This window comes from Panthera pardus, unplaced genomic scaffold, assembly GCF_024362965.1.
Source record: "Panthera pardus isolate Hobbes unplaced genomic scaffold, ASM2436296v1 HiC_scaffold_6, whole genome shotgun sequence".
In the NCBI taxonomy this organism is placed as follows: Eukaryota; Metazoa; Chordata; class Mammalia; order Carnivora; family Felidae; genus Panthera; species Panthera pardus.
The window spans coordinates 64,891,023-64,907,469 of NW_026526991.1; the positions used below are offsets into that span (position 1 = coordinate 64,891,023).

General features: G+C 57.8%; 2 protein-coding genes and 2 long non-coding RNA genes across 5 annotated transcripts in view; 2 read left to right on the top strand and 2 right to left on the bottom strand.

Annotated features, from left to right (window-relative positions):
- Nucleotides 1–2,838, bottom strand: part of AQP5 (aquaporin 5) — a 3,839-nt gene extending 1,001 nt beyond the window's left edge. Inside the window, exons 1-3 of the mRNA XM_053895009.1 lie at nt 2,235–2,838; nt 1,002–1,166; nt 524–607 (exon numbers count right to left, since the gene is read on the bottom strand). Coding sequence (XP_053750984.1) covers nt 524–607; nt 1,002–1,166; nt 2,235–2,597 — 612 coding nt within the window. The 5' untranslated portion in view covers nt 2,598–2,838. The remainder of the gene's footprint in view (nt 1–523; nt 608–1,001; nt 1,167–2,234) is intronic.
- The window catches only part of LOC109249095 (uncharacterized), a 26,407-nt gene extending 17,804 nt beyond the window's left edge, over nt 1–8,603 (top strand). The window contains exon 2 of the long non-coding RNA XR_008419500.1: nt 6,142–8,603. This is a non-coding gene — a long non-coding RNA (uncharacterized LOC109249095). The remainder of the gene's footprint in view (nt 1–6,141) is intronic.
- AQP2 (aquaporin 2) lies at nt 6,833–14,787 on the bottom strand. Of its 2 annotated transcripts, none has more exons than XM_053895007.1 (4): nt 14,428–14,787; nt 11,474–11,638; nt 11,006–11,066; nt 6,833–10,268 (listed from the first exon to the last, which is right to left on the bottom strand). In XM_053895007.1, the coding sequence occupies exons 1-4, from the start codon at nt 14,785–14,787 to the stop codon at nt 9,679–9,681; spliced, it is 1,176 nt and encodes a 391-aa protein (XP_053750982.1). In that variant the 3' UTR covers nt 6,833–9,678. The 2 variants fall into 2 exon arrangements, with proteins under 2 accessions (XP_053750982.1, XP_019274846.1); XM_019419301.2 differs by having other exon boundaries at nt 10,026–10,268; nt 10,986–11,066.
- On the top strand, nt 10,063–15,705 carry LOC128774944 (uncharacterized). The gene is made up of 2 exons (XR_008419501.1): nt 10,063–10,397; nt 13,932–15,705. It is a non-coding gene; the product is annotated as an uncharacterized LOC128774944 (long non-coding RNA).
- Nucleotides 15,706–16,447: the final 742 nt, after the last annotated feature.

The window sequence follows — 16,447 nt, forward strand, 5'->3', positions numbered from 1 at the left end:
CCCCCCAACCTCACCCTAAAGAGAGACAAATGACCCTTCAGAGGAAACAGACATATAGATCCTCGGAGAGACAACAGAACTCTCGCTTCCACATAGGGAGAGAGACCCTGAAGAGAGGGAATGTGAGTTCTCAGATAGATTGTCCAGAGGGACAGGCCCACAGGAGGGAAGACCCTCCCAACCCCTCAACAGGAGCAGATAAATAAAACATCAGAGAGGACAGACACACAGATATGCCACCTTCCATGCCCCACCCCAGAAGGACAAACACAAAATCCTCAGAGATCAACACAGAGGAACAGAACTTCCCCTCCCTAGAGGGACAGACACACATAGTCCCCAAGCTACCCCGGTCCTTGTGCTGGCTGCATCCCATCCCCTTCTGTATCCCGTCCTTTCTCCAGCCACACCTCCCAGGGCCACCCCCAAGCTCTGGGCCCACAGCATCCAGACAGTCCTGGGAGCTCCTGGCCAGGTTTTCAGGCTCTCATTGCCAGGGAGCCAGGGGAGGGCCCAGACTCACCCAGTGAGCGGGGCTGAAGCGCTTCATGACCACTGCAGGGCCGAAAGAGCGGGCTGGGTTCATGGAGCAGCCAGTGAAGTAGATCTGGACAGAGAGAGGCAGGTGGTGAGGAGGGCAACATGCTTGTCCACTCCTAAAGGCCTGGTCTCTCCCAGGGTCACCCAGAAGTTCAGGGGCTCAACCAGGTCTCTGACTCAAGTCTCCTGGTTCCTAGGCTGGTGACCTCTCCCTCCACAGGTCCCTCCCTATGCGCCACTCTTTCTTCTCAAGTCCTGTGCTTGGACTTGATTTCCTGCCTCCACCCCAACTCCCACTTACTCCCATCTTTCCTCAGGCTAGAGAAGATTTGGGGGCGTCCAGCCTGGGACAGGGTACGGCCGCCCCACTCTAGGCCTTAACTGCTGGGATGTTGCGCGAGGGCCCTATTATTTGCCTGAGGGGCTCCGCACAACTCCAGCCAAGTGGCAGCATTGCTCACCCCCACGAGGTGACCCAGTGTGACAGACAGGCCGATGGACAGGGCTGGAGAGCCCACAGGACTGGTGCGGCGGGAGTCCGTGGAGGAGAAGACGCAGAGCGCCAGCTGGAAAGTCAGAATCAGCTCCACCACCATAGCTTGACCCTGTGTTGTGTTGTTGTTGAGCTGAAAGGGGAGGGTGGGTTAGAACATCTGCCTTCTAGCTCTATGGCCAGCGGCTTGGGGGATGGCACTTTTCGCCTCCACGGACACGGACAGCCAGGGCACCTGGAAGCCAAGCCTTGCACACGGAGAGGTCATTTGCTGAAGAGATTATATACTTCGCGGGGTGTGCAAAGCTTAGGGCACAGGCCTGTGGCCGAGGAGCAGAGTGTGAGGGGAGCCTTTCTTGGACAAGGTCCTGCCAACGGTTCTGCCCAGTCCCAACCCCCACAAGCTGGCATTTACCCTCCCTCCTGTGGGCAGCTACCCAGTTTGCCGACTGCACCCCCTGCCTGCCTCCCGCCCGTGTCTGACCCGCTGCCAGTGCCAGCCTCAAACCCGTCTCTCCGGTGGGGCTGACTCACAGTTTGACAATGGTCGAGAAAATCCTCCTCTGTGTTTGATTAATGAACCCAGTTTGCATGGGACATGGGGACTGAATCTGGGGCTATGGGAGGGGGTGGAGGCAGGGACTGGGAGCAGGAGCCCATATTCAACAGACCCTACGCAGTGACACCACATTAGGGGCTTCCCAAGCATGGATTCTAAATGTAATCCCCTTGGCACCTGCTGTGGTGGGTTATGACCACCCCCATGTAATGGCTGAGAAAAATGAGACCCAGAGGAGCCAGGGGCACCCAAAGCCAGGATTACAACCCATCTCTTTCTGATGGTTCCACAAAACCACTACAATAAGGAGCGGGACAGGAGCAGGGAAGGTCCCAAGGGGAAGGCAAAACTCCGGTTTGAGACACGAGAAAGCCGGAAGTTTCCGGCAAGAAAGGAGGGACAACAGGCAACAGGAGAGGCTTCCCGGGAAGAGCTGCAGGAGGGGAGTGGGCAGGGGAAGGGGGCATGAACCAGGGAGGCTGAACAGGGAAACACACCAGCCTGGAGACTCATCTTTCTGCCCTTCCTGGCAAGGGTGTAAGTGGCTCATTCTGTGGCACCCACCCTCAAGATGGGCTCTACGGCCCTGGTCAGGAGCCCACCCCAGGGTCCCTGCCCCACCCTAGCCCCGTGGTCACTCACCGCGTTGATGGCCAGATTGCCACGGGCATTGATTGGTGCCAGCCCATAGATGATGCCGGCCCCGGCAATGGCACCCACCAGCTGGGCCACCACATAGAAGACAGCCCGGAGCAGGGAGATCTGGTTGCCCACTAGGAGGGCCAGGGTGATGGCGGGGTTGATGTGGCCTCCGCTCACGGGTCCCAGGGCCTGGGCCAGGGTGCCTATGGCCAGGCCGAAGGCCAGCGAGATCTGCAGGATGCTGGGCAGCGCCGACGGCCACTTGAGGGCCGAGCCAAGGCCGAAGAAGACGAAGATGAGGGTGGCCAGGAACTCCGCGAACACGGCCTTGAGGAAGGCCACGGAGCACACCTCTTTCTTCATGGTGGCCGCGGGGGCCTGGCGGCGGCGGTCGCGGCGGGGGACACCCGTCGGGGCTGCGGCGCAGGGGGCGGGGGGCTGGCTCCCGGACGCGGCGCGCTCTGCGGCGCCCACTGCGTGGCTAGCGGCCTGGCACGGACCCGGCAGGGGCGCGCTATATAGAGGGCGGGCGCCCTGCGGCGGGGGGGGCGCGCGCGGGGGAGCAGTGGGCGGCTCCCACGCCCGGGGCGCAGCGCGGCGCGCAGGGAGGGAACCTGGCGGCCACCGCCGGCTCGCCGCTGCCCCGGGCCCGGCGAGCCCCCGGCCCGGCGCCCGCCCCCCCGCCGGGGCCGCAGCGGACCCGCCCGGGCCACGTGACCCAGGCGGCCGTGTAGACCGGCCGGGTGGCTGGGGACCCGCGCATGGTGCGCCCCGGGCGGCTCCTGCGCTCTCCTCCGCGCTGCTTGTGCCGGCTCCCTGTGAGACTTCTCCGGTTCCGGCCTCGCCGGGCCAACTGTTCTCGGGCCGTCTACCTCCGCTGGCCTTCTATCTCCGTCCTTGGTCTTCCCCTTTTCTTCTCCTCGGGTCCTGGGTCCAGCTCCTCCTTTTCCTCCTGCGACCCGGGCATCCTGACCCGGCCTCACTCCCGGCAGGGCTGGAATGATGCGATTCCCCAGAGGGCAGCTCCACTCAGCTCCCTGCCCGGCGATGGCGGGGGCGGGTGGCCGGGCTGGGCCGTGCGGGGCGGTCCGGCCGTCGTGGGCCTCTCCCTGGCCAGGCCAGGCCAGGCTGGCTTCCCGGGTTGGAGCGGGGGCGTTTTGGGAAAAGCGGGCACAGTGCCAGCCTGTCCTGCGCTCGGCAGTCCTCGACGCCCGGTAGCCCCAGGAGGCGCCCTCTCCTGGGCAGCCCTGCCAGCCCCTCCGGGGGTGCAGAACTCGGGATTCCAGTGAGTCCCGAAGAGGGTGGCGGCTGGGAGTTCACTTTGTCCATGGGACGGGAGGGAGCATGACCGGCTTCGGTTTTGCTTTGGGTCAGAGACGAGCCCCTGGAACTAGGGGTGGGGGGTGCTGGCGCACCACCGACCTCCTGCGCCTGGTCTTGGCCTCTCCTGCCTTCCTCCTGGAGTCCCCTACTCTGGATCCCAGGTTTTCCCTCTCCTCTGCTGCTCACCTCCTCCTTTCTGTCTTCTTGGTCTTCTCTTCCTTCAAACCCTCACTCAGTCTTGATTCCTCTCCCTCTCGCAATCTCTGCTCTGCTCTTTTTCTCCTTCGGTCTCTCCCTCCAAAACCTGTCTCTCTCTTTCAGACTTCTTGTCTGTCTCTTCAGTCTCTCCACCTGCCCTTCTCCCTCTGGCAGTCTCTTCCTCTCTCCGTCTGTGTCTCAGTCTGCCTCATGATCTCTTTGTCCCTGTGTCTCGTTTGAGTCTCTGCCTCTTAGGCTCTCTCTCTGTCTTTCTCCTTCCAGTTTTCCTTCTTTCCCCCTTCTTCTTTCCTTTTACAGTCTTAGCCTTAGGCTCTGGCTCAGTCTCTCTTCACCTCTGTTTCTATCTCTTCTGTTTCATTTCCCTTTGCCTTTTAATTTGTGACTTTCTTTGTTTCTGTCTCTACCTCAATTTCCATGTCCATCTCTATTACATGTGGTCTTTTCCAGCCCTCTCATCCCTGGACTGGGTGACACTTTCTTCCAGCTCCCACCCCCATCCTCCTGTCCTTCTCCCTTCTCCCTGAGCTCCCAGCTGCTCTCCACCGGCCCTCTCACCCCTCCCTCTTCCCAGTCTCAGGTTAGGCACGTAGGGAATGAGGCTGGAGGGCCCTCCAGGGTTTGGAGGAGGGGCAAGGGCCCACCCCCAGGATCCCTGGAGAGGAGTTCCACTAAAGACTCTACCATCTGCTACTACCAGGCGTCCTTGGGAAGCACTCAGCCCAGTGCCCGGTACTGAGTAAGGCTCAGTAGAGTTTCCTCATGTTGTGTGTGTATGTGACTATAATTTTCCAAGTCCCCCGAGGGCTCCATGTGGAGCTATGCAGAGGGTGCAGCAGAAGAAGAAAACAGGTACCCTTCTGGTAGTCTGTCCAGCGGGGACGAGGGGGAGGGGCCCGGAGGAAAGCCAAAGACCTGGAGGAGCGGGCTCTGGGCTCCGTGGCAGCTAAGAGGCCAAAGAAAACAGGGACCAAAGAAACCCCGCTATTGTTCCTCCTCAGTTCCGTGTTTCCTCCCAGAGCAGCTCCTCCTCCACTTCTCTCCTCTGAAGGCAGAGGTCTGTCTGTCCTTTCTGCCATGGGTCCTGGAGCCCTGCCCCTGGAAGAGCATAGCAGCTGTGCCCTGGATTTTCACCTGGGTTTGGGGCTGAGGGCAGGCCTGTCCCAGACTGGAAAAATGACCCTGATGACCCCCCACCCCCCACCCCAGGCCTCAGAGGGCACAACTGGTCACGTTTCCAAGGCCTGTGCCTGAGGTCCGTCCGTCTCTCTCCAAACATCAGGGTTGCTCTGTTCCAAGGTTGTCACGAGAAACTACTCTAGCTACTAGGTCCTGGAATTGTCTTTGCCCTGAGAACTTGGGCCCTGCCTTGCCAGCCCCAGAGGAATGCTTTCCGCGACCTCTCTGGGCTGGGAAATAGATCTCCCCGTGTGCGGCAGGGAGAGTTAGAATCTCTCAGGGAGAGCTCCCTTCCCTCCTCTCCCGATATAGGGACCCCTGTATTCCCTGGAACAGGTAGAAATGGTAGGGTAACTGGCAGCAGATATGCCCCTGGGGCCCCACCCACTCCCCAGCGTTGAGAAGAATCATTCATTCATTCCACAAGGGCTTACTGAGCAGTTGCTGTTTAGCAGGCACTGTTCTAAGCCCTGGGGATATAGCCAAGAGCTAGCAGACTACCTGACTGCCTGGGGGAGCGAACATTCTAGTGAAAGGAGACAGACGATAAACAGTGGACACATGTAAATTAGTGTGATAAAATCTGGTAAGTGCTATGGAAGCACAGAATATGGTAAGGGGGCTGGGCAGGCTGGGATGGGAGTGAAGGTTTCTTGAAATTTTCAATGGGGTGTCAGTGTAGGTCTTATTGAGAGGCTGACATCTGAGCAAGCACTTGAAAGAGGAGAGGGGGAGATCCAGGCATATATCTGGGAGAAGAACATTCCAGGCAGAGGGAACAGCCAGGGTTACTGGAGCAGAGAGAACACCGGAAGAGCATAAGGAGGTGAAGACAGAGGTGGCGGAGGGGGGCAGACCCGTGCACCACCAAAAGGCCTGCAGGCTTCACTGGAGAGAAGGAAGAAGTCACTGAGCTGAGGACTGGTATGGTCTGACAAAGTGGGGGTTTTTTTTTTTTAATGTTTATTTCTAAGAGAGAGAGAGGGAGCAGGGGAGGGGCAGAGAGAGAGGGAGGGAGACAAAGGACCTGAAGCAGGCTTTGCATCGTCAGTGCAGAGTCCCGTGTGGGGCTCGAACTCACGAATTGTGAGATCATGACCTGAGCTGAAGTCGGACGCCTAGCTGACTGAGCCACCCAGGTGGTCTGACAAAGTTTTTTAACTTTTTTTTTTTTTTTTTTTTTTAACAGCAACTCCTTTGCTGTTGTGTTGAGAAGAGACCAGAGGGACAGGAATAAAAGCAGGTAGGCTCCTATCCAGGGAGAGGTGACAGTGCCCTGGACCTGAGTGGAGGTACTGAAGGCAAGTGATGGGATTCTGGATCCCTCAAAAAGGCAGCACTGACTGGAACCCCTGATGGAGCCCGTGTGGCATATGAGAACAAGGAGTCAAGGTGACTGGAGCTTTTTGGCCTGTGCAGCTCAAAGACAGAGATGTATCTGTTGAGATGGGGAGGACGGTGAGAGGAGCAGGTCTGGGGAGCAGAGCAGGTCAGTTTCGGACATGTTGAGTATTAGGTGTTGTCCCAGACCATGGAGCTCCCTGTCCTGACTTTCCGACACGGTGCTACAGCCAGCACGAGGAGACCAAAGGGGACCGTTCTTTGCTCTCTCTGAAGGACACACAGTTTGCCCATATCTCGGTGCTCTCTCCATGGTGCCACCTGGGTCACAAAGCCCAGGGTGCCCATTTTGGCCAGGTTGGCTGTGGGAATTTGCCACCACAGGCTACCTTAGTTGAGTTGCTTATTCAGCATTGAAATTCCTTCTGGACCATACCTAACAGCAGCTCTGGGGAGCTCATGACACGTGAGAGACGCCAGTCTGTCTTCTGGCACTTTGGACGATATTGACCATTTCTAAGTTGTGGAAGAAATAGCACTTATTGGCAAATGAGCATTTATTGAGTGCTTACTATTTACAGTGCACTGTGCCAGACAAGACAGAGGAGGGAAGATAGATAGGAGAATACCATCCAAGAGCCGGAAGGAGCCCTGCCCCCAAAGGGCTTACAGTCTTGCCTGGGAGGCACTGCATATATACAGAATCACAGCTTAAAGATACAAGACAACGTCAAGGCAACATTTTGCAGGCACAAAGTGAGGATGTGGGAATGGGTGCTTCTGGGACCTGGTGGTCAGCCACCTTTTCCCTTTAGCTCAAAGCCCTCTCTGTCCCCAGCTCAAGGACCTGGAAGCCTAGCCACCTGCCTCCATGGTGCCCTGCCTCTGTCTGGTTCTGAGTGTGTCTGACCTCCATCCTCCTCCGGCCTGGGAGCTTTTCAAGGGCAGAAACCAGCCTGGTGTTCTTTGTCCTTTACTCCCTACCCTGCTGTGGCCGTCCCCAAGAGATCGTGTCCATCACAAGACAGAGGGCTGGGCTTGGACAGGCTCAGGGGCTCCCAAGAGGGAACCAGGACTTGCCTCAGACCAGACCTGGTCTCCTGTGAGTTCTGCAGGGACAGACCATGGGCTTTTGAATAAGAAGGCCTGAGTTCAAGCCTTGGCTCCACTACATTCAGCTGTGTGACTTTAGACCAGTCTCTGAAATGCAGTTCCTTAATCTATAGAATGGGAAGAACGATATTTGTTCCGCCTGTCTCACAGGGTTGGGAGATAATCACAGGAGATGATAGGGATTGTGCCGGAAATGTTAAAAGCCCGCGTAGCTGGAAGTCATTGTCCTTCTCTAACCCACCTGAAGTTTTAAGAGGAATAGATGAGCCAGTGCATATAACACACCCAACAAACTGGTTGGGACACAGGAGATGGTCAGTTGGCATCGGGTCCCCTCCATCCTCATCACTTTGAGTCCTGCTTCGACCTCTGACCTTAGTGACCCCGATCTGAGCAATCAGGACAGGAATTTGTGGGGATGTCACATCTGGCTCTAGGGGAGGTGCAATCCAGGAAGTGGAATAGACATAGAAATTCTTGGCAACTTCCGGGGGGATCTGCTGGGGTGAGGTAGAGTGGGGATGAGGTGCCCGAGACACGTTCAGGCTTGGCTCACAGCTCAGTGCCTTACTGCCTTTGAATGTCCAGAGCAAGGACACTCAGCTACCACGAGTACAGCCCTGGAGGTTAGCTCTTTAGTCTCTGATATAACCCCTCCCCTGGTAGTGAGTAGTGAGCCAGGTGGCTGTCACCAGCTGTCTGGGGTTTGGAACAATCATCTTCATAGCACCTGTGGCCCAGGGCAGCCTTTTTGTGACCCCAAAGGGAGCTTTGGTCGAGGAAAAGAGAAAGAAAAGCATAGATGAGGATGTGGTCACAGTCACACAGATGTTCCTCATACCCAGTCCATCTCTGAAGGGAGTGGAGGTCAGGAAGGGGCTGGAGACTCTGGTGCACAGTGGGTGCTTGGTGCCCTGTGGGACAGACACAGATAAAAGCCTTGAAAGCATGGAGGCAACAGTGCATGGAAAAGGGGGCTGAAGATTCCACTCTTAGGTTAGCTTTGCAGCAGGCTGGAGAGGGAGGGAGAGAATGGATGGACTGAGTGGTGGAAGGAAGAAAATGGGAGAACAGGCAGGGGGTGCTCAGGGTCAGGAGAGGTTAAGAGGCTGGACGGGGAGGGGGCCAGCCCCAAGCCCACCTCCTTCTGCCTGGGCTCCCAGGGCTTTCCTTGGCACTGACCGCCAACTAAAGAAGGTACAAGAGGCCGAGGATCGGGCCCCTTCCGTATTCTCCCCGCAGGAAGCGGAAATAATGAAATAATCTCAATAATGCGTGCTAATGGTATGAGGAATTACAGTTCACACAGCATCTTTACATGCATCATCTCACTTAATCCCAGTTAATCTCATTTGAGAACCATTGCACTGGCCTGGAAATTTAGAAGCCCAGGCTCTAGACACAGACCCACCTCTGCCTGGACAGGTCATTTCCCTTCCGTGGTCCTGTCAGTGCTAGGCTGCTCTCTCCCCAGTAACTGTCCTATGGTGGAAACTTAAGGGGGGGAAGAGAAGAGAGGTTCCTGGGGAGGAAGAGCAGTGCCTGGGGAGGGCGCCTGTGATCTGGGGCCTGAATGCCTTGCCCAGCCAGCCATCGAGGAGCTAGAGCGTGCTGGGAGAGAGGGCTCACTTGCGAAACAGTGTCTCCTTTCACCAAGTGTCTGGTTGCAAATCTCCTCTCCCCAAGACAAAGGCCAGGGGCCCACAGAGGGCTTTTGTTTTCTCTGCCACAGGCTAATCTCCGGGGCTGGAGACCCCTGGAGACGGGGGTCTCATGCACGCATGTGGGGGATGTACACACACATACAGGCATGCGCACACATACGCCCGCTTCCTTCTCCGAAGAGGTCTTCCCTCGGGCCATCCTTGGCCACCCAACCCTGCCTTTTTCCAGAGGCCACTTCTAGGGGAGCCATTCTCTGGTTGATATTTCTGTCTCTAGCAGTGGATGTTGGCAAATCTTGGGGCCCAGCGCTGCAGCCCAGGGGAATTTTCCACGAGAGGCAGGGTAGGGGTTGGCAACCAGGGCCCTCCCCTCCCTTCAGCCCTCTTACAGTGGCCTCTGGACCTTCCCCTTCCCCTCTCCTGGGGAGCACTCTCTTAGAGCTCCTGCGGGTGATCAGACTGCAGAAGAAGTGGATTTATTGCGGGTGGGGGAGGAAGGGGTCCAGAGGGGAGTGAGAGGTTGCCACCCAGTACACTTGCACCAACACAGGCACAGCCGCTCACACTCAGGAGCGTGCACAACCGTGCACTTGGGGACAGAGAGGCACTCACACTTGCCCACTAGCAAGACCTGACGCGCCATTCCCAGACCCGCCTCCCCAGCAGTACCCGTGTCGGCCCCTCCACAGCCTCCCTTTGCCTGCCGGCCTTCCGTCCCCAAGCGTCCAGCTCCCTGCAAGGGGCCAGAGGTCGACTACTCGCTGCCTGCAGCCTGGGGACAGGCGTGGGGGGGGGGGGGGGGGCGGGGGAGGGGGAGGAAGGGCTGCCGGGCTCACCGCCACCCCGCAGCCCCGGCAGCGGCTGCTCGGTACCGGGGCCGGCTGCGGACCTGGGGAGAGGAGGGGCGGGGCGGGCGGCCCGCAGGCAGTCATTCGGCGCTCCCCCGAGCCGGGGGCGGGGGTGCCTCGGGGCCGGGCGGGCGGCGCGCTCAGGCCTTGCTGCCCCGCGGGAGGCTCTGCGGCGAGTGCAGCTCCACCGACTGCCGCCGCCGCACCTCGCGCTCCTCCCAGTCGGCGTCGGGCTCCAGCCCCTTGAGCACGGCCAGGCGCTCCGCCAGGCTCTTGGCCGGCGGGAACAGGACGTAGTTGTAGAGCAGGGAGCCCAGGATGGCGCCCACCAGGGGTCCGATCCAGAAGACCTGGGGCGGGCAGAGAGGACGGTCGGCGCGGGGGACAGTGGGCACGGTGGGCACGGTGGGGCCGAGCCCCGACTCCGCCGCGCCCTTCAGCCTCGAGACGCGCTCCCCACCCCAACTTCGTGTTGAAAGGTGTGTGTGTTGGGGGGGTGTCTCCCGCGCGATTAATGCAGTCATCGGCGGATTGGCTTGGTAATGACAGCTGCAGCTGTTGGGGAGGACGGCTCAGGGGGAGGTTCGAGGTGCGAATTCCAAGCGGACTGTTGTGTGCCTCAGTTTCCATGCATGGTAAGAATGCCTACCTACTAGGGTGGCCGTGAAAACTAGAGCAGTTAGTATTTGCAAAGCACCTAGAACGAGGCCTGGCACATACTAGCCCTAGGTAAGCCTAAATAATAAAAATACACGTGTGTAGCTGGTATCAGTATGACCACTTGTGGAGCTTGCGGTGCCCTGTGCGGAGCTGTTTCACACCTCACTTAAGTAACTTCGCTTAACTCTTCCCAAAAGCCTATGAGGTTAACAACTGCTGCTATCCTCACCTGCAGATGTGGAAACTAAGTCTTGGGCATCACACCGGAGGGAGGAACCCACTGCTCCCCCGGGAGGAGGGGAGGCGTGCCAAGGGTTTACTGAGCTGTGAGCCCACTCTATTCCAGCCCTCGCTGAGATGGGGTTCTTCGGGAAAGGGAAGGCAGGGAGGGAGGTTTCGGCCATTACCCAGTGGTCATCAAACTTGCCGGTGACAACAGCAGGAGCCAGGGAGCGGGCGGGATTCATGGAGCAGCCAGTATAGTAGATCTAGAATGGGAGGCGGGGGTCAGAGAAGAAAGGAAAGGGAGAGGATGGGGGTGGTGCGGGGAGTCCTTGCACCCCTCTGCAGTACTTGGCCTCCATCGAAAGGGAACCCCCCCCCTCGGGATGGGCAATTAGTCCATGTATTTACAGAGCTCTGTATTCATTGGAGACCAGAGTGAGACCTGTTCCTTTGGGGTGTCTGGGAGTCAAAGCTTCTGAGATGTGGCCACGTGCCCGTCCCTCTGGGGAGTTCTGTGTATCAGTCCCTCTGGGGGGTCTTTGTGTCTGTCACTTTGGGGGGGGGTGTTTCTGTGTGTCTATCTCCAGAGTGGTCTGTGTGTCTGCTTCTTTGGGGGAAAGTCTATATGTCTGTCCCTCCAGGGAGGCTGGAAGCAGTGGCCATGACCTACCCCAAGGAGGTGGCCCAGGGTCACAGAGAAACCGATGGAGAGGGCAGGCGTGCCCAGGTTGTCTCCGCGACGCTCGTCTGTGGAAGCGAAGATGCAGAGCACCAGCTGCAGGGTCAGGAAAAGCTCCACGGTAACGGCCTGGCCAGCTGTCGTGTTGTTGTTGAGCTGGGGAAAGAGAGCGGGGAAGGGAGCGCTGAGCAGGCTCCCCACTCTGGCTCCCTCCTCCTGCCCATCTGCAGTTGAGGCTCCAGAGAGGCTTCTGGGCTGGGGCTGGAACACCTGGGCTTATCAGCCACCTTAGCCCAAATGAATGATGGCTTTTTCCTGGACTGTGGCCCAAAGGCAGGGGGATGGATCCCAGGATGGCTTGTGGTTCCCAGGCCAGAGGTAGAAAACTGACTCCATACCCGTTGGACTTGGGGGCTGTGGTCGTGTGCCTGATGTGAGAGGAAAAGGATGCTGAGGTCTAGAATTTGTTTCCTGAACAATAGGGAAGAGGTTTTGACTGCAGTGGGAAGCTTTAGGGCAGGTAACAGAAGGGCCTTCCTTGCTCTCTAGGCCATTAAGATACTGGTGTAACAAGAGGTCTGTCATCTTTCTTCCTGCACAGGGCCCCCAGCAAGGGTCTTGGGACTTGGGTCTGGGGATGGTCCTAGGGCATCCCCTCACCCCGTGAGCCCAGGGTACAACTCTTTCCTTTAACCTTGCCTGTTCCCCTTGATCTTGCCTGCTTCATACTGCGTTTCAGACCTCAGTTTTGCCCCGTGGATTTGTTTCCTGCACATTCTGTGGAGGGTGGGGTGGGGGCGCTGGTGCCCTATACTATGATGCCTCCACACCCATGTGGGGAGCCCAAGATCCCAGTAGACCCTGCCTTGGGTAATGAGAGAACTTGGGGCTGAGCAAAGAGGCAATTTCATAACCGGGCCGCACCCAGCACTGGATTTCTCCCTTGGTTTCGTCATCCTGTCCTACACCCTGCCTTAGAGCACTGGGCACTGCACCTGTTGGCACTGTGACAGCTCTTAGCTCCCACGCTCCCTCTCCGGGCCCTGAACCTCCACCCCTGGGCCCTAGCCATTGGGCCGGCCCCCTTGGGTCTCTAGGGTCTAACCTCAGTCCCCCCTGTGTCATCCAATGTTAGAGCCTCTAGTGGGGGCCAGCGAAAAGAGCTTCAAAGGCAGATACTTTGGATGCCTGTAACTTGCCATAGGACTCTACTTCCTTCAGCCTCAGTTCATCCTTCTGTCAAATGGGATAACAAAACAGATGCTGGAAGACTGTGCGAGGACTGGAAATGACAAGGGCAGAGCCCCAGCCCCATTCTCGCTGTTAAATGGCTTTTCTGAGGAAGAGGTGTAGACGTGGATTTGGTGTCAGACGGCTCTGTGTCCACTTGCAGGTGCTGACACCAGCTAGTTCTGTGATTTGAGTCACTGAATGCTGAGCCTCAGCTTACTAATTGGGGTAGAGGTATCACAGAATTCATTTTACAGCATTGTACCAAGAGGTAGGTGATATCCGGCCTGGCACAGGAGAGGTTCACATCAGTGATGTCTTCCTGGTGGCTAGCTGGCCTTTCCAGTGACCTCCGAGGACACCTGGAACAGCCTTGGGGGTCATCTAGCTCTCTAGCCTGAGGCCGACCCAGCCCCACTGCTGCCCCATTCCAGCCAGGCAGGGTTCGCCCTAGTTCCTCAAGATGTTAATGCTGAGCAGTGACTTGGGGGATCCTCCCCAGACCTTTTCTCATCCCTGAGACCCCAGCCTCATCATATTTTCCATTTTGAAAAAGAAAGAAATTCCCCAACTGGGACACCTCTTCCCCTTGCGTGAGAAGGGGCCACCTGTGCAAAGGAGGCGGTGGCCACGGAGACTGTGGAGGACCCTTCGGAGACATCAGAGCTTTTATCCAGTGGCCCAGGGATAGAGCAGGCCAAGAAAGGCAAGAGATTGAGGCACGAAAGAGGCACTTGCTGCCCTGGCTGGGGATGGGGGGGGGGGGGTGCGTGGAGCAACAAGTGTATTGAGGGGACATAGACTATGTCCCCCCCACCTGTGGCCTCAGGTGCCGGGGCGCTGCACAGACCTAGGAGAGGCGGAGGGCGGGAACGTGGAGGGGGAGGGATTGTGGCTTCCCCCTGAGCTCCCAAAGTGCCTAAGGTGTCCAAATAACCACTGTTCGTGTAATCAGCAGTTAGTCACGGGCTCTGGGGACCTTCTCCAGGGTCTGGAGAGACCTTGCCCCTTCAGCCTTCCCTTGACTTTTGTACTTTCCCTGGTACTGACAAACTTTTGGCCCACCTTTTCCTTCTCTGAGCCTCAGTTTCCCTGTTTGCTAAACAAGTCTTAGCTGATGGCTCAGTCTGGGTTTGAAGGCTGGCTCTGGCACTCCCCCCTTTCTGAACCTCGGTTTCCACATCTTTAAGCCACAGATGTACGCATCCCTACCTTGCAGGGCTGTTGTGAGGTGTCACCATGTGGCCTGTGAGGAGTACCTGCCATGAAGCTCACGCACGGTAGACGCCGAAGAAACATCGGGTCCTTCTTCCCTCAAGAAGACCCTTGGGACTAGCGCTCCGAGGTTCCTCCCGGTTCAGAAAGCAGAGCCGCTTTGGGACCTCGTCTTCTGCTGAGTTCTAGCCCAGCCCTCACTGTATTGCAGGCATCGAGTCAACAGAAACCCTGATGCTCTCTTCCTCGGTGAGGCTCGGGGCAGAAGGTGCCGGCAGACCCTGCCTGTATCCTGCCTCTGCTCTGAACTTACTGCTCCTTCCACCCTGACTCCCTTATGACACCAGTGTTCCTGGCTCCAGCATCTCTCCCTCCCTCCCTCCATCTCTCTCTCCCCCCACCCAGACCTTCACCCAGATCTGGTCCCTCCCATCTCACCCTGTACGAGGGACTCCCCAGGGTCTGCCCCTTACGGAAGGGGTGAAGTTCTGGCTACTCACTGCATTAACAGCCAGGTCCCCTCGGATGTCTGGTGGCGTAATCTCATGGAGCAGAGCAGCCCCTGCCACAGCCCCCAGCAGCTGGGCGGCCACGTAGAAGGCAGCTCGGAGAAAGGAGACGTGGCAGCCTACTAGGCAGGCCACAGTCACGGCAGGATTGATGTGAGCCCCACTGACGTGGCCCAGAGCCTGCACCAGGGTGCCAATACCCAGGCCGAAGGCCATGGCGATCTGCAGCACAGAGGGCAGAGCCTTTGGCCAGTTGAGGGCCGAGCCGAGGCCAAAGAAGACGAAGAGGAGTGTGGCCAGGAACTCTGCAAACACCGCCCTGGAGAAGGCTATGGACCGGAGTTCCCACATGCTGTGAGGCCTTCCGGGGGCTGGCCCAGCAGTCGGAGTGGAAGGAAGCTTGTGGAGTGCTCTCTCGCGTGCTTTCCCTCTCTCACTCACTCTCTTGCTCCCTCAGGGTCTCTGGGGAGGCTGGGCTGTGGGCATTTATAGGGTTCTTCCATCCTGGATTCGGACACGTGAGGTAGAGGTGGAGTTTGGGCCATTACCTTGTCTCTGCTGTGGCTGCCTCCTGCCCCCACTCCCCACCCCTGCCCACCCACATGCCTATCACCCCATCTTGGCCTTCACAGCTGAATAATGTTCCCCATTAATGAGCTCCAGATAAGGACTGACGTCCCTGGTTTTTCCGTGTTTGTTCCCTGGTTACCCCAGGGCTGCTGCCCCAGGGCCTCCCCTACCCCCACTGGGTCTGTGAATGGGGATTCTCTCAGGGGCTTGTGCCAAACCCCCTCCCTCTGACCCAAACTGTTGGTCAAGGCAGGGACAACGCCTCTCCCAAAACTGACCATGAGAGAGGATGTCAGTGCTACCCCTTCTCGTGATTGGGAAGTCCTTCCTGTCGTTAACCTCCAATTATTCCCTCTTGAAGGGGATGGAAAACAACTGGTTGGCTTGTGACATGAACCTTCCAAGGCATAAAGGTTTTGTCTCTTCTGTGCTCGCTTTCTTGCAGTCAATTACCCGTAAGTCATTCAGCTTTACCTGCTCCCCGGAACCCCAGCCAAAGAGCAGCTCCCATAGCCTAGAGGGAGGGAGTGGTTTCAGTGGCATTAGGACCCTGGCCCTGGGGACTGGGGTCAACCTGGGGTTGACCGAGGAAGCTTTGGGCTTCCGTTCCAGCATCACCCTGCCCCATCTCTGTGATTTACCCTTTCTTGTCCATCTCTGTGAACAAGGGGTAATAAACTTACACGGGGTTGGGGTTTGGATTAAGTGAAATAATGTGAAGTGCTCAGAGCTGCCCTGGCCCACGGTAAGCTGTCAGTGAATATCAGCTATTATTCAGAGCATTATTTAGACTCTGAGGAGGAGAACAGGTCTCCCAAAACTCACATGGCAGGGTCCCAGAAGCTGTGACAGGTTGTAGGCACCCCCTGGAGCTCAGAGCCACCCAAGCCACACGGGCAGGACGTTTCTGTGGACAGTGAGCTGTGCAGGCTCAGGGAGGCTGCAATGATCGATAAGCGACTCTTCGGCTTCGGTGCCCACTCAACCCAGCATCTGGGCAATGCCACCTCCCACCGTCACTGCTGCTCTGGCCTGGGATCTAGGAGACTTTTAGGTCTGGGCGTCCCTAGGGCCCACTCCCCTGCTCTTCCCTAATCCCTCTGGCCCTGCTCCCTCTGCTGGGGACCCAAAGGCAGGGTCAGGCTCAGAGTGCTGTTAGGAAGACTGGCTCCGGACCCTGCTCTACTTCCCGTCCAGAGGGTCCCCAGGCAGGTCACAGTCCCAGGAACAGAAGTCTGGGAGGGATTGGAGATGCAGGCTGGAGCCCCTTAGATGGACCATGCACCCCTTCTGGTCTCTCCTCTTTGGTCGAGGTGTTTATGATCTTGAGGGACAGAGAGAAGGAGTGGACTGATGACCCTTGATTCTGGGCAGGACCTCCCCTCATTTAATCAAGTGATAATCTCTTCCCTCCCCAGAAATGCAGAAGAGGTGCATTTCT